The following is a 27,916-nucleotide window of genomic DNA, read 5'->3' as shown; positions in this document are numbered from 1 at the left end:
GAATGTGTGTGTATGTCATGAATTATACCATGGACGGTGTAACACATAGCAACACACACGAAATGCTTATTAGTCCATGGGCTAGCAGGACCCACCAAGCACCCCCCCCCCCGACTCTCCGCGAGTGGTATCATTTTGTTCAGGAGACCCGTCCGAACAATATTTTGCATGTTACCATTGAACATGTTCGGATGGACTCTGCATTTCCGCCATTTTCAAAATGGCCGCTATTTGGAACTATTTTCACCCATATCTTGGCGTCTAAGGCTCATAGAGTTATAATTCTGGTGTTTGAAATTCAAAATGGCCGCCAATTCGGAACTATTTTTACCTATAACTCAGCTTCTAAGGCACATAGAGTTATAATTCTGGTGTCTATGCCCATGTTTTCAGGGTCAAGGAATCCAATAAGAATAACAACATTAACACTGGGACATTGTGCTGAGGAAGCCATATTGAAATTCAAAATGGCCGTCATGTGGAACTATTTTCACTGCAGCGCAATGATCCAATGGTTATGTCTTTGTTCTTACTGGATTCTTTGACCCAGAAAACATGGATATAAACACCAGAATTATAACTCTATGAGCCTTAGACGCCAAGATATGGGTGAAAATAGTTCCAAATAGCCGCCATTTTGGAAAATGGCGGAAATGCAGAGTCCATCCCAACATTTTCAATAGTAACATGCAAAATATTGTTAGGACGGGTCTCCTAAACAAAATGATACCACTCGTGGAGAGTCTGGGGGGGGGGGTGCTTGGTGGGTCCTGCTAGCCCATTGACTATATGTCTCGACTATTAGTTTGAATATAAACATCATTAAAGTATACTATATCACAATAAAATAAATTGGCCCCTGTTGTAACACCAATGTACAACTGGCCGTCTACAACTTAACTTTAGAGGTAAACACTCCATGTTTAATTAGTTCCATTTCCCACTTCGTCACACAAATGTAACCAACCAATCAGTGTAGGAATTTTTTAACACAAACTCCAGCCATTGCAAGAAAGTAACAATTTCAATGTCCTTTTCCAAGTTCTCATTAATTATTAATGATTTCAGCCATCAGTGTAGCAGAACCACAGACGATTTAATCTTATCTTCTTCAACCACATCATTAGTTTGGTTCACTTAATTTGCTGTTACTGTAACTGACCCTCCTTTGTTTTAACTCAACTTTAATACGAAAGATGGCGTTATATGTCACATCTCATAAAAGCAATAAATCACTCAGCCGATGGTTTCATTCCTGTAATATTTACAATAGATCCTCAAACTATCGATGGAAGTACAATTGAACATCCATTGCAATACAATGCAACGTGGCTGTTCCAAGGACCAGAGGAACTTGGTGTCCATATTATCTTCAATTCAAGCAATCTGAATGGTATTGCTCTCAACTTTGGAGAAGGACATGTGCCTGGACGGAATGATTACAGCACCGGCGACCATTTGTATGAAGTTGATGTACATCTCCCCTCAAATTTGATCTGGATTACTTTCACGAGTTCTGATAACGTGGAAGGTTCTTCTTCCTTGTTTGTTGAAACATCAACATTTTCAAGTAAGTATTTGTAGTGATTAGCAAAACCGTGCTATGTGTTAATGCCTATGGGTACGAATCAGTACGACAAATAAATTATCAGTACAGTAATGAGTACTGTACGCACGTTAAATCGTCCCATTTTAGGAATTGTCGAGATCCATATCTTCTCCATTCGTCCTTAGTTATTTGATTCGGTGTCGTTTTCTAATCGTCTAGTATACTTACGATAAATTACATGACCAGCGTGACTATAACCATTATCAAGTTCTCTAATTAAGTAACTGTTCTCTCTTAGGTCCAATTCACATTCAAGAAGGGTCTACGTTGATCAATGTAACTGAAAATATAAATTGCATCTTGAAAGTCACGGTTCCAGATGATAAATGGATTGAGGGTACATTTTTGACGGACTACAACTATGACGCTCTTCTTGCAACAAGATCAGAGGAAGGAGGTCCTTTGATTCCACTAAGTCTGTCTTTTGTACCATCGGCATTTTTGTATCCTACTAATGCAATCTGGATCCTTCATTTTCGAGGCGTCTTATTGAATATATCTGCCCATGATCCTCAAGGTAAGGACTAGTTTGCAAACAAAATAACAGAAACCTTCCCAAGCACATTTAAAGAATGATTTCTGAGTAGTTTCTTCTATGTTTCCTTTGGTTGTCTATTAAAACTATATGGGCAGCTAGTTTACCATGCCCATTTATTCCAATCGGTCTGGAAGAGAGAAATGAATCGTACTATAAATCTGTAATAACAGACTTTACCTGAATAACAAGTTGTTGTTTAATTTTTGTTAGGCCAGTGAATCGCCAGTTTCTTGACTTCTTTTCTCGTGATGATACTTGAACATCCAAATATGGGTGAAGCAATTGCAAATTACAGACTGTAAAAGTAGTTAGACGCTGAAGAGGACACATCGCATTTAGACAAGAACGAAGTGTTGATGTAATAGTCAAGGATTAACACCCTGATAACACTATTCTATAACTGATTAATATATTTGAATTGCTTGCTGAAGAGTTGGCTGCAAATTAATTTCAAATAGAAAATACAAAGAGATTGGATATTATCATTGTTAATATTTAATTCACAGTAATATTATGCGTGACTGAAGAAGTCCTTGACATATATATAATTTATTGTAACAAGTTGAAAGTTTTATTTGCTTCGTAGTACGCTTATTACATGCAACAAATAGAATGTGTGTCTGATATAGGCGAAAGTTCTTATGGTATTATCAGAACGCAAAGAAATCCCTGTAAATGATACCCCTTGAAACCAGAGTTTACATTGAACTACATATTTTACATTTAAATATATATTATGCTTTATCATATGTTTTAATTACACGTAGTTATCCGATTGGACGATGATGAAAGTACAGAACTGAAAATCGAGTCCGATTCTGATAATGGCTGCTACGAGCAAGCATGGGTTGTTCAGCTGCCAGAGAACTCTCAGTACGCAATGAAGGTATCTAACAAAAACTCATCAGCGAATGTAGTATTCTTCGAGGGGATTTACCCATATGCTATTCCGTTGGGTTACTTTGTGTCTGATTCTCAATCAAGCACCGGAGGCTTTGTTACACACGTGACGAACACAACAATTACGGTTGTTGCTTTCGCAGACCATCTGTGCAACTTCGGTGAAAATATAAGGTCTTTTATAAATATAAAAGTGGAAATGAAACGTGAAAACTTAGATGGTGAGTACCTAAATTATAAGTAAATTTTTTATCTCTGCATCATCATTATTATTAACATGATATAATATATATGTATACATGATAAAATATATATACATATGTATATATATACATATATTTAATGTATGTCCAGTTTTGTGAATGTAAGTTATAAGTGTTATTGCTCCATGTTTGGATTCATTTGATGAAACAATGAATAGAAAGGTTAGCTTTTATATATGCTGCCAAAGTTGGATTCGTTAGACTTAAAGTACAGATATACGACATCCAAGCAAACGCTCAGTAGCAACGTTTTGAGATGGATGGAATTTTTGAGAGTTAATGGAATATAACTACTGTGTGACTATAACGAATGAACATTAGCATATCAAATTTACGAACACTGAATAGATTTAGTGTATTCCCTTATGAAATTCTTGATGCATTTTTTCACAATATAATTTCTTTCTTTGCAGTTGCTCTTGGACAAGACGATATCTTTTCTATGTCATCAGCCCAGGTATGCTACACAGACAATTTGTTGGCAAATAGAAGAGTATTTTCTTCACAAAAAGAGCTCTTTGTGGAATCAGATCGCATTTTCTCAAGTTGTGCCCTACTTTCCCCTGGTGAGCCATTGATAGTGAATGATGAACTATTTAACAACCAGTTTGTATTTGGTTCAGTGCTTTATCATCGGTCAAGAAGCAGTATTGGTGTACTGCAAACTCCTGATCCTAACGGACGTGGTGATTGTCCGTACAACATCAAGGTACATTCGGCAGTACCTTCCGGTAAGTTAGCTTGCTTAAAAACTGAATATAAGCGTATATAGATAATATGTGAATCAGTTTTTCAGCTTTTTGTCACTCTAAATTTACCTTATTTTGCTAGTGAAGTAACTTAAGAGAATTATGCGAACAGGAATATAGTAACATGGAATTGTTGGTCATCAACGTAAACAAGTTATATGGAGCAGTGCATATGTGACTTGACAGAATAATTTTGATCTAAAGCGATATTTGAAATACTACGTTCGTGCATTTGTAAAACTTAAAGAGATAAGAACAAAATAACAGCCACAAACATCATAAGTTGCACAAAACAGGAGAGACTTGATGTATTGATGCCTTTTGTAATAATCTCACATATTTGGGCCGATATGAGATACAATGCATTGGAATGAAGCAACATGGAGGAAAAGTGTTTGATGAGCCTTCTTTTGAAATCTTTTGAAAATGTCACTTCATAGAACGGTCACTACCGCCTGTAGTACCCATGAAATTGTTCTTTGCTGTGATTAGAGAATAAGGTCAACACGAGTCCATCTATATTATCCAATCATCGAAGGGCTCCATTCTTGAAGTTTGGCAAACCTTGTTGAGTTAGTGTCAAATAAGTAATTTCCATGAGAGAAAACAAAACTTGAACTAAGTTTACTGAAAAAAATGTGTACAATGAGTACTTAGGAACATATCATGAAATTTAGTACTAGAGACTCATTCAACATTTCCTTCACTGAATGTTTTTTCTGACAACTATTTATACATCTTAATGTGGATATTGGATTCTGTGTATGCTAAAAACATGAAAATTCTATACTGATGCTGAATAAACAAGTAAAGATACCGATATGATGAACGCAAGTCTATGTTGAGACGAAGAGAAATCTGAAATAGGGTTTCGGGTTGAGAATGATCGCATTGGGCATTGATCTAGTTATGACGGGTGAGAGTCGTTGCTCATAATTTTATTGGGCCATTTATAAAACAAAACGCATTCTACTACATTATTAAGTTTACGCCATTTATCTCATTAGGGTATACGGTCTGCCCTGGTTCCAACACTGTCGTAAAAGATACTCAAGTTTGTGATTCCGAATGGGACTGTGCTGGTGGTGAAGACGAGTTCGATTGTGGTAAGGATGATTCCTATGTGACTATGTATAGTATAATTACACGTATAATTAACTGTTACATATGTATGACAATATGTGTGCCAAACTATTAATAGGTACAAATTAAGTTAAAGTAAAAAACCAACAGGGAAAATATAAACAAACGTCTTGGGTCAAGGGAGAAAACTTGTAAAAACATTGCAAATAGTCATATTTCTTTACTGATTTGGTATTTTCCGATACCTAATTGTCACACCATTATTTTTACCATAGCGGGAACAGAACATTCAATGTACAGTTCTAGTTTACAGCTATACCAGTAAATGGTGTAACAATATCTATATACTATTTTGATTTTCATGAATATGTTCATAGTAATGTGTTCGTAGCAACCGAAAACTATATCTAAACTTAATAAGGGGAAATGTGCCAAGAGAATGTATAAGTAATTCCAGAATGAATGGATTTCAAAATAGATTGCAAGCCGTTTGCATAATTACATTCTCCCCTCTGTTTGAAATCGGTTTCCAATGTTTTTCTTTTGAGGCTTTTGTGTGCCCCAATTCCTTTAGAGTTGATAAACCACCCAAGATGTATAACAGAGTAATGACAATTCATCACCACACTTCACAGGTTTGTGAAAGTATGAAAAAGGAATTTATCGATGACTCATCTAGTAATAAATCAAAAGAAATTATCAGATCGTTTGAAGATACAAATACGGTTTAACCCCCAAACCCCATCTACGAGCTCACTTCTTAATCACAACCGATTTGTTGATGTTATAGACAACTTCATCAATTGTTGCAAATAAGCCATAGTACGATAATTAATTCTCTTTGTCTATTCACAGAACCAAAGTTGGTATTAGACCATGCCCTCATTTCTGATCCTCGATCGTCACATTATTTTACTTTGAGTTTACGGCCAATCAAAATATTTGCATTTCAAAAACAGATTAGTGACAGCTATTTCTTCCTAACTGTCACTAGTGACATTAGTAGATACAGCGGACTCTCTATTAGGGTAGGAAGTGGCTCCTATCAAGGTATGGAGACAGACCCAATCATTACTGTCACTAACGATGAACTGCCTGACACGGATCAACTCCTATACTTCGGAAATGACACTATTTGGATTGAAATTCAAGCTGAGGATGGTTTTGAAGCATCTCTCTCTGTTGGAAATGAAAGTGAAGGTAAGCCGCTTGCAATCACTGTTCATTATACCTAGCATCTACTACAGGTATGTTGAGACGCAATCATTACTAGTCCAAGTTAAATGGGCAACTATTATGAGAACATTAGTTCATATTTTCCTTTTTAGGTTGGCAATCTAGCTCACTGACATCTAAGTTGAACAAATCTAACCAGTTCCTTTCTTCAATTATCTGTTTCTTTTAGATTTCTTGCTTTGCTCAGATTCGTTCGCCATGGTCGGTGCTGGCAGATGTAATGGTTTGCATCAGTGCAGAAGTGGAGATGACGAAGTTGGATGTTGTAAGTGATCATCCCTTTAGTTTTAGATTACAAACAACACGTTCAGTTTTACACATGGTCAACTATAATATTAATAAAATCCCTGCCGGTAATTTTGATAACATCACTCACATATATATGAGTGCATAATCACTACCACATCTCAGACAATTTAGTTACAAGTACTCAAATATTTCAGAGTTAACGGCTTACAGTAAACAAATAATCAAGCAGTTACATTGCTTATATTGATTCCTCAGACAAAGTAATGTTTGAAAAAGAAATAGTCACTTTATATTGCAATACGAGATTTCTGTATGCCTACAATTAGGGTTTTTGCGATCCAAAACATGGCGATTTTAAGATCAAAACGCAATCTATAATAAATTTTTATTTGTAGAATTTTTCAACATGTTCAAAATAAAGTATAGCCTATATGTTCTATTCGGAGTATTTCTTGCATAGTTCTCATATTTCAAGTTTTTATAAAATTACCTTTCTTCGCCATTGTTAACAAATTTACCTCTCAATTTGTAAAGTTTTTTAACTCAACATATAACTATATGTGTGTATTGCGTTTATTTTATCGTCTTTCTTCTTTGGCGGTGATTTGCGTAAGTAGAAGACGTTATTCTTTTTCTGCAGAAGTGGAGAGTAATCTTTTGAGCCTGATTATCTAGATGGGAGTTGTATGTGGCATGAGCGCCATTATTTGTACTGTATAGCAGTTGTGTACTTTCCATGCGTGTAGAATTATACTGAAAGAACGTATGTGAATATAAAATTACCTCTGCCTCTCATTGTCTTAATTTACGTTTCGAACGAAAATCTACTTCACATTGTTATACACTTGTACTCCTCAGTAAGAACATACGTTTAATCGCATAACATATGTTATCATAATTTTTCTGCTAATGGTGAACCACATGCAAAGTAATTTATTTAATGACAATCAACTCAGGCAGCTTTTTATATAAATATGTTTGCTGTTTCTTGATAGCTCCGTTAGCTTTGAATGTGTCCACATCCTTGATTCTTCCCGATCGGATGCATGCGGAAGTGGTAACTTGGAGCTTCTACACCACGGGAGAAGCTGTTTTCATCGTCCACTTCAATTACGATGTCTATTATGATTATTCTTACTTAGCCATTGGCAAGGGCGGAGATCCATCTGATAACTCATCTATCGTAGTTCAGTGGTCAAGTTATCAATACCACAACTATGAATTCAATCATTTAATAGGTTCGCAGGAGATCTGGATCACATTAATTCCGAATTATTATATACCATACGAATCACCAGGATTTGTTGAAGCTGTACCCGTAACTGGTAGGTAAATTTGTTAACTTTTATTTCAACATTACGAAATGTGTTTCTTTAAACTCTCCCTAACGGTAAATATATACTTCACAGTTGCAATAATATAGATCCGAGTTTCGGCATTTCAGGATTTCTGTGTGACAATTGCAATAGCCCAATCGTATCTTAATGTCCATAACATTACATGGGCCTATATTTCTTTCAAAGCGGTGTCATACTCCGATATTTAACAATGTCGGTCAGCATACCACACCGATCTAGAGTGTCTGTTGACACTGGCTTTTAACGAAGTTGAATAATTATATATTAGAAATATAGAACTTGCCACATCACTGAGCATATTACTATATTTAAGCTCACAGCGCTATTAAAGCAAATGGTAAACATGTATTGCATAGAAACTTGATGCGACTAAAATACTGCTATAATTTGGAAAACCGTTGTCAACAATCTCTAGAAATGGCAAAAGTATAAAGAGGTAGTGAATTGTATCACATTCTATACGTTATTTGGCATACTCAATAGAGTGGTTGTTACAATCGTAGCCTGGAAAATGCTGTACGTTTTGGCACTTCCGTAGAACCATTCAAAGTGTAGATATTTTCACTTGAATTAGGTACGTCACCATTTTGCACGGTCTTTGAGGGAGAGCCAGCTTTGGATAATACCATCTTGTAATTAATAATGGAACCATCTGAGATGGTAAATCATTATCCTACAATAATTGTGTTTTATTATACGATGTGTATATGGGTGGCCTTCAGATGAGCAACCAAACCATGCTCTTCACCATAGGAAGAAAACAAAGTAGAATCGAAATTTGCTACACCGTGAATATTTGAGATAAAAAATAGAGCTTGGATTGTGGTATACACACGTTGGAAAAGCTTTCGCTTTGCCAATTGTCAATTAAGGTGACAGGGAATAATTGATTGGTTAGCAATGTCTTGCACGCTGACAACTACAATGTGTTGCAAACGAATCACCAGTTCGTTTCATTTTGTTTAGATATTACTGTCTTGGAGAGAATCTCTGAAGAACTGATTCAGCTGTCTCTATCCTCCTCAATATGGATTATGCGATTTCCCAGTGAGCTCGGTTGCAAAATAGAATGTGATAGTATATCATTACAATATGATTCCAAGCTTCAGTTTGGTGTCGGAGATGATTTTAATGTTGAAAACGTTATTGTAGAAATGATGTACCATCATGACTCTGCTGAAATCCAGATTCCATATGACACGATATGGATTAGACTGCAGAGTGATCCCAACTATTATGGAGACTACTATTACTACGAGTATTACGACTATTATGGTGGAGATTCCTTTACATGTAGTGTAATGGCTGCTAATACCAAAGGTACGAACATCATGTGCGTTTACATGCAGCAAAGTATTCAGCTATTTGCGTAAGGTGTGATTAAGTACGCTCTCTACCTTTTATATATATATATATATATATATATATATATATAAAGGTAGAGAGGTAGTATTTATATATATATATATATATATATAAAGGTAGAGAGGTAGTATTTATATATATATATATATATATATATATATATATATCTATTTGTAATTATATCTAAGAATTATGTCTTAAAGTTCATGTCCATGTACCGTTTAGATATAGTATTACATATTCTCAGTGTATTATGTTTGTTAATGTAGATTAATGGAATTTTCACTGGTTTTGATTAATAATGGTACACGTTTACGGACTGTAAAAATCATTTTTGGTCATGCTTTGGTCATTTTCTCACGCAGTTAACCTGCTGCAAGGTATTGGAACAGATGTCAGTTTTGTTGCGGACTACGATACGACCTATTGGGTAGGCTGGTCTCTGATACCACCGGATTCGTTGGGGATTTTGATCACGTTTAATAATGGAACAATTACAGATGGTATTTTGTCGATTGGAACTGATCTTGAAGACACCATAGTGGATTATCAATTTTTTGCTGGTGAACCTTTAGGGAATATCTTTGTCGATAGTTCAGCCTGGATTGTGCTGTCAATGCCTGGTACTGCTACGATACAATCAATTACAGTCTCTGCTGATGATGCAAAAGGTGTGTCATATTATTTGATACTATTCTAGTGTTTAAATGTAGAAAATGTTCATTACTTCTGTGCGTGCATATAAAATATAGCCAGTTGATTAGTAAAACTTTCACAATCCAATTAGCAGTGTTATACTATGTGACGTACGATTTTTTTCATTTTGTCTCTTATGTAACTAATGTATTGTAATAATTTCATTCATATCACGTGTCCATGTCCGATTGTTAATTCCTTAAAATGAAGACACAGAAATAGCACAATATCTGAAAATTAAAATTAGAATATAACTTATTCAAACTACACATTTAGTACGGATGATTTTGTTTCTGATGGAAAAAAGCTACATATCGTCCTTAATTCTTTATTTTTAAATTGATATGGTAATGAAAGAGAGGTTGTCCGGCAATAGCAAAATTGTTTCTTGATATTTCCCCTTAAACATTGCATATACATATATATATATATATATATATATATATATATATATATATATATATATATATATATATATATATATATATATATATATATATATATATATATATATATATATATATATATATATAATATAAAAGATAAACAAGCGAATATTTTTAACAACGACATACTGCTATATTTCGGAGTGGTCACCACTCCATCGTCAGGCAAAAGTACAAGATCAATTAAATACAAGGGCTAATATACATCCAAGGACGCCAATAGTGATAAGCATGAGTGATTTTTAAACTAGGAAGAAACTTAGAAACTTTTAAACTTAGAACAACCAGCAAAAAAAATTTTTAATTACAGGACCCATGCCCAGTTGTTTTCTTAATTTATAAGTATAGTTTTCCATTTCGTGCAATAACTTCCTAGGGTAACCATTAAAAGCCAAAATACGTCTAATAAATTGCAATTCATGAACGAACAAGGTATCCGACGAACATAATCTACGTGCACGTAGATTATGTTCGTCGGAATGTTCGTCTTAGTGGCACAATGGTCAACAAAAGTAGGCAGATGATGTTTATGCGCAGTACAATGAAGGTTAATAGCGCCTTTCTGACCACCAAAGGAGCTCATTAGATGTTCGTTGAACCTATCCTTAAGCCGTCTATTAGTTTCTCCGACATTAAAAGACGAACATTCCGACGAACATAGTCTACGTGCACGTAGATTATGTTCGTCGGATACCTTGTTCGTTCATGAATTCCAATTTATTAGACGTATTTTGGCTTTTAATGGTTACCCTAGGAAGTTATTGCACGAAATGGAAAACTATACTTATAAATTAAGAAAACAACTGGGCATGGGTCCTGTAATTAAATTAGATAATGGGGAGACCCAAGTTATACTGTTTATGTTAAATTACCATATTGTGGCCCTAGCAGTGATAAACTCGCTAAGAGTTTAGGTAGTTACATTAAGGGGTTGTGTAATGACAATATACATATCAAAATAATTTTTCTGCAAAAGAAAATCTCTGCTCTGTTCAATTTTAAGGATGCTTATAAGTTAGATTATGCCAACAATGTTGTTTATAGGATTAACTGTCCAGACTGTGATTCCTTTTATGTCGGAGAAACTAATAGACGGCTTAAGGATAGGTTCAACGAACATCTAATGAGCTCCTTTGGTGGTCAGAAAGGCGCTATTAACCTTCATTGTACTGCGCATAAACATCATCTGCCTACTTTTGTTGACCATTGTGCCACTATTGGTAATGAACCCCAGTGGTTCAGGAAGAAGATTAAAGAGAGTCTCCTAATAAAAGACTTAAATGCTGACCTAAATAGAAATGTAGCGAGCCACGGGTTGGAGCTATTCTAATCCCTATTTACTTTTTATTGCTGGTTGTTCTATTCATCCCTAAGTTAAAAATATTCACTAAAAATTTTTTTGCTCGTTGTTCTAAGTTTAAAAGTTTCTAAGTTTCTTCCTAGTTTAAAAATCACTCATGCTTATCACTATTGGCGTCCTTGGATGTATATTAGCCCTTGTATTTAATTGATCTTGTACTTTTGCCTGACGATGGAGTGGTGACCACTCCGAAATATAGCAGTATGTCGTTGTTAAAAATATTCGCTTGTTTATCTTTTATATTATATATATATATATATATTTATATATATATATATATATATATATATATATGTATAGTTGGGAGCGTTATATATATCGTATAGTTGAGAGCGATGGTTTATATATTTCTTTTCCAGATTTCCTTGTCTGTGAAGGATTTGTTTATAGAGAATTAGATATCTGTAATAATAGTTCAAGTTGTGAGAATGGAGCGGATGAAAGTGGTTGTGGTGAGTAACAGTTCTTTTCCCCTAGAGTATTAAAATGTTTCAAGTTTAGGTTAGATGTGTAGTCCTACCGCTCTTTTTTGATAATCCTATATGACCAGTTTCGCCTTTTAGTTTGTTTTTTATATTTTATATTTCGGTGGAAGAGATCATGTTTGAGCTTTGTTGAAAAAGTGCAGTCATTTTTTTCCCTAATAGCAAGAGTTTTTCATTATTCACACCGATTAGATCAATTGTTCTTTTGATACTAAGCTTTTTAATGATAAAATAAAGTTAAAATTGACATCGTCTTCATTATATCCCAATGAATTGGTTTTGGATAATTAGAAATGTATATTGGGTACAGATTGATACATATTAAAGACAACGTCAAGGGATTAGTCTAATTTACGTTACTCTTGGCGGTTGAAATCAAGGTTTTTTTTATAACAGCTCCAATACAAGTAACATTTGAAATGGTTCATGGTGTGATTGTGCTCTGTATTCGTCTCATGAAAAACAAGCAGGGCTGGAAGTAGTAGTATCATTCGATATCAATCCGTCAATAGTTCACTACGCGAATACTTTAAACTATACCTTGATATCCTGTCATATTATAATGTTGGATTTTTAAGGCTTCTTTTTGTTTTCATGTAGGCCCTATAAGTGTTTAATGCAGTAACTTATTCTAGTGTTCTTATTTATATAGTAACTGCAACACTTGATCCTGATGAGACAATTATGTTCCCCCTGTTACCGACCAGTTCAAAAGGCGAAAACATAGATATGATCTGGTCCATTGTTATGTCATCTGATGCTCGGGCTCTTGTCAGATTTGATGGAAGTCTCCGTTACCACCAAACCTTGGAGTTTGGGAGTGGAGTCTGGGAAACGGGCAAATCTATTGAGCTGACAATGCATTACCAAAACAGCACTGATGATCTTCTCTTACCGTGGAATTCCTTCTGGATCCGCTATAAAGGCTTTTATAACTACTACTACTACTACTACGGTTCTTTGGTTGAGTTAGTGGTAACAGCAGTTATCGGAGATGGTAATTATGTAAACAACCAGTCATGTACATGGGAAGAGATTTACTGTATCGTATACACATCTATTTCATCAATTGAGATATGTTATGATTTTGATCTCATCTATGTTCATAAGAGGGTGGTTAGAACTGTCTCTTTATAGTGTGACACTATTGATCATGGTTGCATCTAATGTGTTGATACTCGAAGGAAATATACGAAGAGTGCTTCATGATTTTTTGCAATACGTGATAGATCTATAGGGGGATTATGGTTTATTTGGTACATGTTAGGAGTATTGTAAGGATCACAATTAATGGTATCCAGGTGACACTTTGGGGTGATACTTTAAAAACAGTATGCTCCTTTAAACACATTATGCTCCTTTAAATGAATGTCTGTTTATGGAAATCGTTTGTATTGTTAAACTTTCCAAGAGCACTGACTTTTGTGGTAAAGTTTCCATGGGCACCACTACAATCAATAATCCATTGCTGGTTTGGTTTCAACTCACAAATGCACTTTTATGATTTAATTTCTTACAGATATGATGACGTGTGATGTCTCCTACCTTGTTATCAACCAAACGATGATTTGTGATGGTCAACCTTTTTGCCCTTACAGTGGTGACGAAATTGGCTGTGGTAAGTTTTTTAGAACTGATGAATTGTCGTGATTGTCGGTGTAATGTGAAATAACAAAAACACCAAACTCGCAAAAACAGTTGCAACGAGTATAGTATCACAAAATTCAACCCTTTAGCTGACATTGCCCAGTCTATGTAGATTTTAAACAAACATGCCATGAAAAATGTACACACTCTGGCTTACACTTCGTTTGGAAAACTTCAAATCATCTACATACGTGATTAGATCGAGTTCAGTTGACCCAGTGTTTCTCAAATGAATCTCCCGCGTAGAACTTGTTGTGCGGTGATAGTTAATCATGTATTACATAGTTTATATTTTACATAGATGTTATATCTGGAAATAACATTTATTACACATGGAACAATGTACATCCCCTATACAATAACAATTTTCTTTTCAAGTTTATTTTGCTAGCCTACATTACATTGAGGCACACAATATATAATATACGTTTAAATAAGGTAAAAATAAAACAAAACAAATTTTCATACAGAAGCATGAAACTTTAAGCAACAAATAAAAAACGATCATAAGCAGACGCGTCCTGCAACTATTATGGGATGTTTTGACAGGACCATCATTGGTGGAATGAAGCACGTACCTGAACATATTACTACCAGCGATTGATTTTACCAAAAAAAGATCAATCACTAGGAAAAGAGGGAACTTTCATTGTAAGATCCGACAACAACTGTTAAATCTACTTTTCTATAAATGCTTATTAATAAAATATGTATGAATAATGTTTAACTTGTTCTATACAACGGGTCATCTGAGTATCCCACGTACAACCAAAGGTGCTTTGAAATACGGAGATAATCTCCATGGCTGCAAGGTACTTTGAAGAGCTCAAAAAGTAAAGAGATGTATGACATATTATTTGATGAAATAGATATCCCGATCATTATGACAAACATTGGATCCCCATAAACGTTTGCGTATTAAAACATATTACGTCATAATAAGCTCAGCTATATCTGGTACACCTGCTATAGATTTCATACATCCTACCCTGTTCCAAATTGTGCATATGGGCATGACGTTCTCAGTTTACCAGCGATCCCGTGAAGGTAAAACATAGTTGACGTTAAATTGACTCACTTTCCTGTTTGCCCTCATGATGCAAGTATACATATATATGAACAACAGATGTTTACCAAGGTTTCAAATTTACCCAGACAAGTCAGTTGTGATTTTTAAAACTTGTATGTTGTTTTAATTCATAGAACCAATAGAATGTTAAGATGGCAGTTCTCTAAACCTCTTTTTAATAATTTGTTTCACTTTGCTTCCCTTTTTCCCAGAGCAAAATGGAGAAAAGGCTATTCTTCAGACTACAAATTACCCAGGGTATGTTAATTCAATCACACATCAAAGGTGGGAGTACTTTACCACCAGAGAGGATGTTACAATGGTTATACAGTTCACGGAACTAAGGCTGGCTTATTCTACTTGTCTTTATGCTGGAATTGGTTCCATTGCTCCTGAAAATGCATTTGTTGATTATCGTCCGGCGGCTGATTGTTCCATTTCTCCTTATGATCCGATCCAGGATTTGCACTTGGAGTCCAACATGATATGGATTGTCATAGCCTCAGATAATGGTTATGGACTAGGCTCAACTCGTATGTGGGCAGAAATACGAGTTGTTGGTGCTGACGAAGGTACGTCGCTATCTGTCATCTTATATCTAATATTAAAGCTTCTATTTACATATGAGGCTTATATCTGTCTCGTGTCTTCTCTTTATACTTTTTGTTTGAAACGTGTTAATAAATTTCTCCATTCAACGTCTCCTTAATGTTTATCTGCGAGTTTATATGGAAAAGGTAATATTAAACCTTAAAGGCACACTCTCAGCTAGGAAAATGCTAAAATCAAAAATCTTGTCTCAACGTATTCCCCGATTAAAAAATAAAAACAATGCTGCCCTCTTCTCACAGCGGCAACATATTCATTTCTTTAATATGGCATTCTCATCCCTAGCTATAAACAGCATACGCAAATGGGTACCATTACCGCGAAAGTATCAGATTTCCGAGATTCTAATCTGCCTCTCAGTGTTGCGTAACCTATAGGCACACTGTATAATTGTACTGTGTGCTATTCGAGTTACGCAATTTTTCGATTTGCTATATGGAACAGTGCATATTATACTGCTGGGAAAACGCTATACCAGCTCGTAGCAGCAAGGTAGTTGTTATGGAAAGTCATATGGGCCCGTATGATCTCGTGCTGCCGATTTTTGTTGGAGAAATTGCTGAAGATATAAAATGCGAATAGTTTCGTCGTGTAATTCTCTATAAACATGTGACTGAATGTGTGCTGCTTATGTACTGTTACTTGACGAAACGACTTGCTTCTGGCCTAACGTTCTTCAATACTTGAGTTCAAAATAAAATAAAACAGTGAGCAAACAGCTTATCCACTAGAGAGCCTGTGTAGAAAAAAATACGCACATAATACAGACAGGTTAATGAGCATGGTGAACACAAAGAGATAGATGTAAGGGGATTAGTAGACAAGGGATGGAGAGAAGAATGAAAGATAAAAACCAACAGGGGAAGAGGATAGGTAGGAGATAAACAGTGGAGGGACAAAGAGAGGATTAAGGGAAGGGGTAGGGAATAAACTGGAGAAGGACAACGAAAGAAAAGTGAGGAGAAAAAAGGGGTGGAAAAAGCTATGAGAAGAGGAGTAATGGGGGAGGGGGGAAAGGGAGAAGGAGGGGGGATGAAGAAAAGTTAGTCATGTCCTTCCTGAATGTTGAGCCCATGAGGTTGAATGGTGCGAAGGCATGGGCGGCGATCATGGGGGGGACGGGAGGGACATGTCCCCCCAATATTTTAGGTGGGGGGATATAGTATCTAATATCCCCCCCAATATTTGGTGGCATAGTTTTTTAAGCATATGTTTTGTATTTTTTTATGATATCGCTAGTAATTTCAAAATAGAAAATGCTTAGATGCAACATACAAGGCCTGGGAAGTGCCATTTCCATCGATCTGGGAGGCATTTTCGGCCAAAATTTTCTTTTGCGCTTCGCGCCAACTTATGGTGGCGATACGCTTAGAAAGTCTGGGTAAAAGCTTTGCCCCTCCCTTGGCAAATTCCTCACAAGGCGCCTGTCTAACCGTGTCACAATTTGTTACTATATATGACCGAAAGTAGTTTTTTACTTCTTTTTTTCGAAATGAATAGCTACTGTAGACGGACCGCATCCGTAATGAAATTTGGTTTGCCTCTTATGTATGAGTGTAAGTACTGTACGTACAATCATCTATATGATCCACATCGATATGGGTTCACTGGGTTTCCATTTGGCCTGTTTCCTACAAGATTTTTAACCGCAGGTGCGTAGCCAAGGGAGGGGGGCGAAGGGTGGAGACCGCCCCTCCCCCTCAAGCATTTTTTGGTATTTTCTATGATATCAAAGTTTTATAGTAGCCATTATAAGAGGTTTTAATATTTTTACACCAATAATATAACTGTGTCTGAATTTTCGAAAATTCCTTGACCAACATTCTTCATCATACTTCCCTCTACTCGTTCAATTTTGACCGGTCTGTTAGGGGTTGAGGGGGGTTTTTCTATATTGGTTGTCCATAGATGAAATTTTGTGCAACATTATGGGTATGTTTTGAAGTGAATTTATTATTCAAATTCTGAACAAATAATGGGCTTAAAACCTTGAAAAGTGGGGCTGACGGGTATTGTGGGGCATTACGTAGAATTACCTACAAAAGCAATGATCCACAGGAGATGCAATGAGGTCGAACATGATGTGTGACTGGTGACAATCTTGAAAAAAGGTTATGAATGAAAAAAAAAACTATTAGGAAAAACTTGGTTCTTAGGCAAAAGTGTACATCTGGTTAGTCATTTTCAAGCCCGAGAAGTGCCATTTCCGGTGATCTGGGGGGCTATCAAAACCAGAATTTTTCTTGTACGCTGCGCGCCAACCAATGGTGGCGCTCCGCTTTGATAGTAATTTGCCTGCACCCAAGCAAATGTCCCCCCAATATTTCAAACAGATCGCCGCCCCTGTGCGAAGGCGTAGCATCCACAACCTCTCTCTGCTGATTCGCACTAGCTCAGGACGGCTACCTAAGGATTCAATCCCCTGGGCCTATAGAGACACTATAGAGACATGTCGTTAATGGTATGGTTGCATAGCTCACAACTCTTGAGAAGGCAAATGCTGGTCCATGCCACGAATGCCGTCCTGGGGGAGGGGTATATGGAGGGGTGTCTCCCTCCCCTTTTTATTTTTTTTTTGGAATCCTGGTGATGCCTACATGTAAACTGGTGGCACCTAGAAAGGCTTTTGTCACCCACAATTTTCTGAGAAATATGCATATTTTTTGTGTAACATCAATAAATTGAGTAGTAGGTGATAATTCATTCTTGCCCGTGGCATGAAAATGTTCACTGCTCGCCCCAATGAAATGAAATATAGCCTAATTTGAGGTTCAAATGATGATGTAAAGGAGGTTTTATACTCTATTTTGCTAAATGCTAAAGAAATGATGGTTGCTAAGTCCAAATTTGATGCAATTTTTTTTATGTATACTTGTCAATTACAATGCAGGTTTTCGGGATGCTTGAGCGGGTCAGGGGCTTTGGGTGTTAGAATGCGGGTCCAACCCGCGAATTGTGGGTCAGTTGGGAGCTCTGTGGTTGGGAAGGTTAAAGTGTTCTCCAAAAAAACCTAAAAGGTGAATGATCTTCGGCACAGGGGTAAACTGAACTCCTCCAGCTGCCTTTACTACATTTTACTGCATTACTACAAACATATGGTGGCTTCCACGCCAACTCTCGACCAGAGTATGCTGTATTGGCCCCAAATAAACCAGATATTCAAATATGGTTACCTTTGGTCAAAGTTTTGAAACTGGTTTTATTACCACCTTCCAGGAAATTTACCACACTGGGACATTCAGGCATCTTATGCTTTCAATTAGAATGCCTTAGAACAATATGGAAAGTAAATACCTCTAGGAATATATTAAATATTCTAGCAATTCTTCTTCTGCTAAATCGGGGACAATACTACATAGCCCACCTTGAAAATATCCTGTAACCTACTCTGAATAAACACTATCTAATATGGAAGAAATGCTTTGTTTAAAGTATGAATATGGTCACTTGAACATTAAGAAATGCAAGTGAGATAGTGGTAAGTTTTCCCTGCTCATGGTTATTGTATATAGTTGAACTCAATGTAAGAACTGTACAGATGCAATCAATGTGTTAAAAATAAAAACATGTTACAATACTGACTTACCTAACTTTAGAATAAGCAATACAAACAATAGTAGGGCAGTGTTCCAAATACGGAATGCAAGGACATATACCCAAATAAGGCTAGGAGACGCCATGCCTCCATTGTGGAACTTCTCCATGATACAGTAAGTATAGCAGCTTTACATGCAAAAGAACTTTTGCCAACACTTCAAAAGACCCTATAATGTCCCCTGCATTTCAAACATCTCCATCTGCCACTATCTCCATCTGCCACTGGGCCCGACTGGGGTTATCATGAGAGCACTGAATGAACTGTTTTATCACTACTAGCTGCAAGTTAGAGTACCCCTTCAACACTCTATGACATCACAAAATATGTTATGTTAAATTGATCTCACACAATACAAAATAAAGACAAGTTATTCTGTACCAACAATAAATAACCCAAGATCAATGTCACATTAGAACTACTGGTATGACTGAACAAGCTACAGTAATTAAAAAGATCAGATATTGCTATCATGGAAAGCCAAATAGTGTACAATCAAGTATGTAGTGAAACCAATATTTCAATCATTTACTTATTTAATATGACACAGTTGTAACTTTGATGACATCAATTATGTAGTTTACTTACACTATGAATGAACATGCAAATCAATGCTAAATACTACAGAAAGGAGAAGGATACATAACGCACTGAATGCAACAATCAACGTTTGACACCGTGGAGAAGATACATTCTTATGATACATTGCACTAGCTTAGTAACTTCATTTTACTGAGACACCATGTTTGTTGTTGTCTGTTATGGTACAGTTTGTTCAATTGTCTTGAAGCCTTGTGATTTCTACATTCTGGATACTTGTTACTCCCATTGTCCACTCTTGTGTCCTTGATGTATGGTATTTAAATAAGCTGAGAAACTGCTTTGACATCAGCTATTTCAAAATTGTCCGTATCCATGGTAACAACGTTCACTATGCAAATCCATAGCTTTCACTGGAGAACAAGAAATATGACAATCATCTTATGTAAAGTAGAGAAGCACACATTTATTAATGAAACAATCCAACACAAATACTTCCAGTTCCAACCCTTATATCTGCTTGCAAAACATCCCTCATGCCATAACGCTATGCTATGCTGTACTGTTTCTCTAAGGGATGTTCTGTACATCTGTAATGTGAAATGAAAATGGAAAAAAAGACATATTCATGGCATTGTGTGAGGACAGAAGTGTCACAAAGATATACCTGTTCAAATGATTTCCAAGATATGATTTATTTGATTTTAATTGCAAAAGAGACATTCAGGCTCATAGCCAAGGTAACTGGGTTGGAGCCAGCATAAATGTTATGTTTGTTTATTCACTGAGATTGTAACTTGCACTCCTTGTAATAACTAAAAATTATTGTTCAAATCTGGGTGAAAGTAGACCCCTTAATGATGCCCCTAACACGTTAAACTAGAAATATAGCTCACACTCAAAATTTGCCAAAAATGTCAATGTCTTTGCTGATATGAAACTATATGCACATGAAAACCTGATCAAATGACAACTACAGTATAGGCAGTTAAGAGTAACTATCTTTAAGCAGTGCAAGTACTGTACTGTATGTACAAATGATGCCACATCATCATGAAACATAAAAAGAAAACATAAAAGAGAAAAGAATAAATGTGCAATTTTTTGAACACAAACTGCTTCAGACAGGTAGGTAGCACATTCTACAAGATAAATGTCTTTATTTTTCAGAGATAAGGAAAAATACTACAGGTACTATTATCATTAACTTGTGGGGTTTGAACATTTTTGGGTCCCTCACATTTACTGACCTCCAGTGGCTGTATTAGCACCATATTTAGCACTACATGTCTATGTCATTAATATAACATAATACAATAAATGAATAAATGTGTCCAATGTCCTAATCTGGCTAGTCATATACAGTCCTACAGTAGTAGATGGCAGACCTAGTTAAAATGTAGACTTATTTACAGCATGGAATGGTTATAGTATGTACATCAAAAAATTACCAGTCTCCACTGGGGTATAGCTGCTGGAGTGCATTGCTGCATCAGCCTCTGTTGGTCATGGCCTTTCGTTGAGGAACTGGTGTTATCTTTTCTGGTTGATCAGTTTGGATACCAACCTCTCGAGTTTCTTAATTGGGCACACACCTTTAACTGAAAAAGACAAATAATACCAGGATGTGCAAAGTTAATAATATATCAGAATGAATACTGTACACATAGCAGGGAAGTGGCGTGCTCATGAATATTTGAGTGCCAGGCAGATTGGGCGGTAGTGTGACCCACACCCTGGGAGAGGGACTTCATGGGTGGGGTACCCCCCCCCCCAAATGGACAAATTTTGCACATGAAGTATGCTTAGGTGGTGCTATATCCCTATTCTGTGCCATATATTCTCCCAGATTTTGGTTATGGTAAAACTTATTAAATTATCATCAAAAAGTGCTGGGCGAAAAAGGTTAAATACTGTTTGTGCGGGGCGGCATTCAGAACTGCTGGGCGTACAGTAGCTGCCCAGTGTGAGCAAATCCCTGACATAGTGAATTATATAACTTCCAACATAAATTACTGAATACCACATTTTGCCCTTCACTAAATAGTCAAAAATTCAAATCAATTTTGCAAACACAGAACAGTAATTACACTACTAGTTAATACAAAACTTTGCTATTGGCAGCATAAATTCATCACATCTGCTTTATGATTTACAGTATGTATAGTTTCAACTTTGTAAGTATTCAAGAATGGTCCATTTACTAATATAGTGCAAACCTAAACTAGTGATGTGCAACAATTTCTATTATATTTCTTATTTCTATGTGTAAAAGTAAGTTGGCCTGACGTTTCGATCCTAGCAGGATCTTCTTCAGAGGCTAAATGACAAGTTACAGTAACAGAGAGGACAAAAACACGCACAGAATACAGACAGGTTAATGAGCACGGTGAACACAATGAGATGGATGAAAGGGGATTATAAGTAGAAAGCAACAGGAGAAGAGAAGAGGAAGGAGATAAACTGTGGAGGGACAAAGAGAGGATTAAAGGCACAGGGTAAGGAATAAACTGGAGAGGGACAAAGACAGAAAGGTGTGAAGAAAAATGGAGGGGAAGAGAGCTGTGAGAAGAAGAGTGAAAGGGGGGGGGGAGGGAGAAAGGGGAGAAGGAGTAGGGAACAGAGGAAAGTTAGTCATGTCCTTCCTGAATGTTCAGCCCATGAGGTTGAATGGTACGAAGGCGTTGCATCCAGAGCCTCTCTCTGCTGATTCGTACTAGGTCAGGACGGCTACCTAAGGATTCAATCCCCTGTAGGGACATGTCGTTAATGGTATGGTTGGGAAGGTTAAAATGTTCTCCAACTGGGGTCTCAGTCTTCATGGTGTTGACTGTGGATCTGTGACCATAGAATCGCTTCTTGAGGGTGGTTTTGGTTTCGCCAACATACTGGATGCCGCAAACTCTACAAGAGATCAGATAGATGACATTGGTGGTAGTGCAAGTGATGTGACCCTTAGTCTTGTGTGTGAGTTGCATGCTGTGGCTGGTGATGGAATTGGATTCAACAATGTGGTGGCTGCAGACGATGCATCTCGAAGTACGATCACATTTGAAGGTACCATGCTGAATGGGTGTGGGGTTAGAAGTAAGAGGTGGAACAGCAGCACGTACAAGAAGGTCTCGTAGGTTGCGTGGTCGTCTGTAGGCGATGATGGGTTTTTCAGGGACGGCTCGTTGGAGTCTATCTGAAGTGAGGAGAATGTTGTGGTTGTTAGAGGTGATTTTCTGAAGGGGAGGAAGATTTGGGTGGAAAGTAACAACCAGGGGCAGCTTGTTGTCGCAATCTCGTCCCTCACGTCAGGCCAACTTACTTTTACACATTCTATTACACAGGCTCTCTAGTGGATAAGCAGTTTGCTAACAGTTTTATTTTATCTTATTTCTATGTTAGTAGTATACACCTGCAGTATTATAACTCATCTACTAATACCTTACATACACTAAATGTCGTAACGTTTGATGTTACAATGGCAATGTCCCAGTAGGCTTGCTCATACACTAATATGCCACCAAATTTTATCATGTTCAGGGATGCATAATTGCTTTCAAAAATATAGCTAGGCTTTGCTTATTTCCAAGACTAAAAATTACGGAATATTCTACAGGTGTGCCCTAAACAATGAAGTGTTTAAAAGATACTATAGAAACATGATATGGTATATAATGGGTGACCATTCTAGTTCTCTCATAAATCAGTAGTATCATTTTCATTTTGTATAATTTTTAGAACTGCATGATAAGATTATGTGTAGAGCTATGAAGCCTATGATGTTGTTATATTTTGGCAAATGTCTTTAATTTCTATATCATGATGAAATTATCAATTATTGAAAGACGGACTCAACGACCCCCGGAATGGTGCGTCATGTCCGATGAAGCGCATATTTGGTGCGTTATTACAACTACAATATGTGCGTCAGTGTCCGTCAATGTGCCATGCATGGTGTATCCTTTAAATTAAATGTGATAAATTTTGTTGAACATAAAATGGTGGCATTCACAATTATTGGTGACATTGATTTGTTTATGTTGTCCTTGATTTTATGATTAAACAACGATGATAGCAAACTATCATGTTATGAATGCATAAATATGTGAACAATATCTACTATCCTTCACTAATTCAACAAAGGAGCCTGTAGAGCTAGTGTAGCTTCTTTCTGAGAAGGCTTTTGAGTTTTGAATTAACTTGGAAAACTTAGTTATATCAGTTATCACTTTACGCTACAGTTACAGGAAAAGCTGCTACCGTTTTCTTAAGTTACTATACCAAGTTGAGAGTATAATAGGCATACTCTAATTTGGGATAGAAAGAGTTTAAATTACAAAGTGGCTATTCTTACAACTAATCGTAACAATAATTCCCTTTTACGCATGAACAGTTGCTTTAATGTGGCTATTTTTACGACTAGGAGTACTCTTTTTACGACTAGGAGTAACAATATTTTCCGGTTAAGGGTTGGGTTAGGGGTTAGGGTTAGGTTTACCCCTACTACATGCGCAGTTGCTTTATTTACTTTACTGCGCATGAATTCGCCGATGTCGTAAGAATAGTTTATAAATAATTGTTACGACTAGTTGTAAGAATAGCCACGGCCTTTAAATTAATGCGTACATTTTTTCTTTGCAAGTGGAGAATCATCCACAGCTAAAGTGGCTATGCGGATTGACAAACAAGTGAAGCAAAGTAAATATCCTAGCCTATGCATATTAGACTTAAAAAAGTAAAAGAACCCAATGCCTAAGTAACTTAATTCATCTTGGAGTTGCTCAGCAGATTCGAGGTTATTTCACCACTTAAGAACCCGTTCTCAGACACAAAAAAAAGACACAACTGAAATGGCTACACAAATTAGTAGTCTACAACTGAGAATGACCATGCATGCAAATATGCAGTAAATTTTCAAGTTGTCAGACTAATTTATTTGTTGCTAGGAACTCTATAATTGTGCTGGTAAAGTAGAGTAGGAAATGAAAACAGTTACTTTATTGCTTATAGGCCCGTCCCTCACGTATCTCATTGCATACTAGACTTACAGTTTCAAAATAAATATGCCCATATCAAAAATTCTCTTGACAGATATAACCATCAAATTGAGGCAGGCCCTCCATGGTGCATAATTTTATAAATCTGGGCCTGGAGCTAGGCTACAGTAGTCCTACTTTTGCTATTGCTCCGCTCATGAGAAGTTGCATTTCTTTCGAGTTTAATTTTCTTGTGGGGAGATCTCCCTACCAAATCCATATTACACTAATGTAGGCTAAGTCCTATTCATATTTGCAAAGCTAACGAATTATCATAAACCAAACACATGATACCGCACACTTCCATACTGATCATGCTTAGTAGGCGAATATAAGTAGAAAAGCATAAATAACACTTCATGAAATGTTCGGCCTAGGCTAGGCTACAGTTTGTACAGCAGCCTGCACTGCAGAAGCACGGACACTGCGGAGTTCGGACACCTGAGCCTTAAAACACCCCAAAACTATATCTCATGGTATAAATCACCTGAAACTATACTTGATATGGTTGGGTCATTTTGGAGAGAAAATAACTGTAGCTTCGTAGTTTTTCGTGCAATTGGCTCTTGCTGTAGGTTGTCTCATCGTGAAATCGCGTATTTCTTAGGGGTGTCCGAACTTCCCAGTGTTCCAAACTTCGCAAAACTGACTATACTACTACTGTACTAGCCTATGTCTCTCGGTGTATTAGTTGCCTTAGTTTGTAGTACTCGTAGTAGTAGGCCTAGCTAGCATGATCTATTGAACAATATAACAATGAAGCCTACGGCAGACCAAACACTTCGGCCGGAGAACAGTATGCAGTAGCCTAAATAGTAAATATATAACGTTAGTCGTTAGCATAATTTGCTGCCTACCTTCTCGTATGATCTGCCATGCCAGTAAATGCTCCGCGAAGGTAGCATTGGTCATTTTGTCGATCCCTGATCTCTGTCCCAGTAGATCGTTTTTGGAGACCCAGTCCACGTACGTAGCACCAGCTCAAGTACACTTTTCATTTCATGTCCGTTTTGTCGCTCACTGCTTTTGGCATTGGGACCCACAATAAAGCAACCTGTGCATTCCACCTCAACAGCGCGGCGACGCGGCCGCAATATACACGTTACGTGTGTTATGCTACCACTGCATGAAACTGTGCTATATATTACGTATATTTACAACCAGGGTACACTGTACACTGGTAGTATATTACAAATACCGTGTCACGTGATTAACGGTGAACCATCGAAACATATGAAATTGGCCCGCCCTCTAAAAATTTCCTAGCTGAGAGTGTGCTTTAAGTGTTAAGCCTTAGTGATGTAATTTGAATTTGAATTTCAGATTTGAATTTGCAATTTTGTCTCCCTATTATATATTTTAAACGGTTTCTCTCCACCTCTCTCTCTCTCTCTTCCTCTGTACGATACCTTAAATGAGAGATACGGGGAGAATGGTCTTTCATGCAGTATTGATACGTCTTCGCGTTTCACATAAGACATTTCTATATTGCTAATTTTTTTGTGGTATGTTGTAGGAAGCGACAGTAAGCCGAGTTATCAGCATGCATAAGTCTGGAAATATCAATTTCATAATATATGTAGAATATCTAAAAACCAAACATTCCCTGCTAACATTCATTTGGAGAACTAAAATGTAGATGATTAGATGCTGGAGTTATTGCCTTTACTCCTGAAAATATGAATCTGTCGATTATCGTCCTTCGGCTGTTTGTATTCTTACTCAGTTCGATCTCATCCAGGAATTGGACTTGGAGTCCAATATGGTGTGGCTTGTTCTAACAACAGATAATAATTATGTGTTAGTTTCAAATCGTTTGTCTGCGGTTGTTTGTTGATTTTTGGGCACTGATGATGGTATGCAGTATCATTTGCAAACTATGTGAATCTCTTTACAATAATTCGAAACTGTTTTACATTTAATATCCTCTCTGGTACATGCAAAACGATTTATATATAAAGAATGAACGGTTAAACTGAGTCTAATTGAAATATTCGTGTTTCAAGATTAAAAGATACTTATTAATCAATTATTCAATTATTGAAAGTAATTAACAAATAGCGCTAAAAAGGACTCTGTCCTATTTTTACCTTACAAATGTTGCTCAGATACCGATAGTATTATTTTGTTTTTTAATAGCAAAATAAAACTGTATTGGCAATTATATAAGATCACGATTTTGATTGTGTAAATGTACTATTTAGAACATACCGATTCATGTTTTGTGTTCCTTTTTTTTGGTTAACTGTAGAGGATAGCTTAAACAAGTTTGACCTCCATGTAATTTACTGCCGATCAGAGGTTAAACCACAATGTCGTGGTGTCCAATATCCAACGGACTCCAACTCTTTGACATTTAATTTAAGATGGAGAATTATTTCATCAATTATATCACATGAACTGACCTTCACCTGATTTTGAATCATCCACATTAGACCTTGTATCACAACCAATCACAAAACTATATTATTTCGTTTGTTAATTTGTTACAATGTTTCTAGTTGATTATGTAACATTTTAGGGACATATTATTTGCCTGAATAACTCGTATATGTTGCTAGAAAGGTATTTCCTGTATTTTCCGATTGCAAAACTATTTCGTTTAACAGAAATCATGAGGTGTGAAGATGGCATGCGCGTCACTTTTTCTGATCAACTGTGTGATAATATATGGACTTGTGATGATGGAGAAGATGAGTTCGGATGTGAAGGTGAGATGTTGGTTTCGCTTATTGTAATCGCCTTGCAATCACTCGCAGAATGTGTAATCGACATTGATGTTTTATCACTTTTAAGCTAAACTTAGCACAAAAGTATGTCGAATGTTTGTCGTAAAATCCATACGTTTGTGTGAAAGTTGGTGACAGAGGGTTTTACAAAGTTGACAAGAATATCAGTCAATTAGTTATCGTCAACTGTGAATGTTGCACATATTTCCGTATCAGTAACTTGCACACACGAAATTCTTGAAATTAAAGATTTACTCATGTGAAATATCTAGCACAGCGCAGCTAGAAAGACAGTAACCCCATAGATTCAGTTAAAGGATAGTATTGGAAATGAAATCTACTGGAAATTAAATCTATATATAT

At 36.5% G+C, this 27,916-nt stretch overlaps 1 protein-coding gene across 1 annotated transcript in view; it reads left to right on the top strand.

Moving 5' to 3' along the window:
• LOC139975431 (uncharacterized) overlaps positions 1-27,916 on the top strand; it is a 34,436-nt gene that overhangs the window by 5,849 nt on the left and 671 nt on the right. The window contains exons 5-19 of the mRNA XM_071983419.1: positions 1,274-1,570; positions 1,848-2,126; positions 2,915-3,268; positions 3,724-4,041; positions 5,067-5,165; positions 5,998-6,342; positions 6,548-6,643; positions 7,623-7,952; positions 8,952-9,305; positions 9,716-10,021; positions 12,212-12,304; positions 12,990-13,334; positions 13,857-13,955; positions 15,266-15,625; positions 27,434-27,535. Of these exons, the coding sequence (XP_071839520.1) occupies positions 1,274-1,570; positions 1,848-2,126; positions 2,915-3,268; positions 3,724-4,041; positions 5,067-5,165; positions 5,998-6,342; positions 6,548-6,643; positions 7,623-7,952; positions 8,952-9,305; positions 9,716-10,021; positions 12,212-12,304; positions 12,990-13,334; positions 13,857-13,955; positions 15,266-15,625; positions 27,434-27,535 (3,777 nt within the window). The remainder of the gene's footprint in view (positions 1-1,273; positions 1,571-1,847; positions 2,127-2,914; positions 3,269-3,723; positions 4,042-5,066; positions 5,166-5,997; positions 6,343-6,547; positions 6,644-7,622; positions 7,953-8,951; positions 9,306-9,715; positions 10,022-12,211; positions 12,305-12,989; positions 13,335-13,856; positions 13,956-15,265; positions 15,626-27,433; positions 27,536-27,916) is intronic.

This window comes from Apostichopus japonicus, chromosome 10 (genome assembly GCF_037975245.1).
Source record: "Apostichopus japonicus isolate 1M-3 chromosome 10, ASM3797524v1, whole genome shotgun sequence".
Lineage (NCBI taxonomy): Eukaryota > Metazoa > Echinodermata > Holothuroidea > Aspidochirotida > Stichopodidae > Apostichopus > Apostichopus japonicus.
Note: the sequence above shows the minus strand (reverse complement) of the source record. Positions and strands in the feature narration are given on the sequence as shown.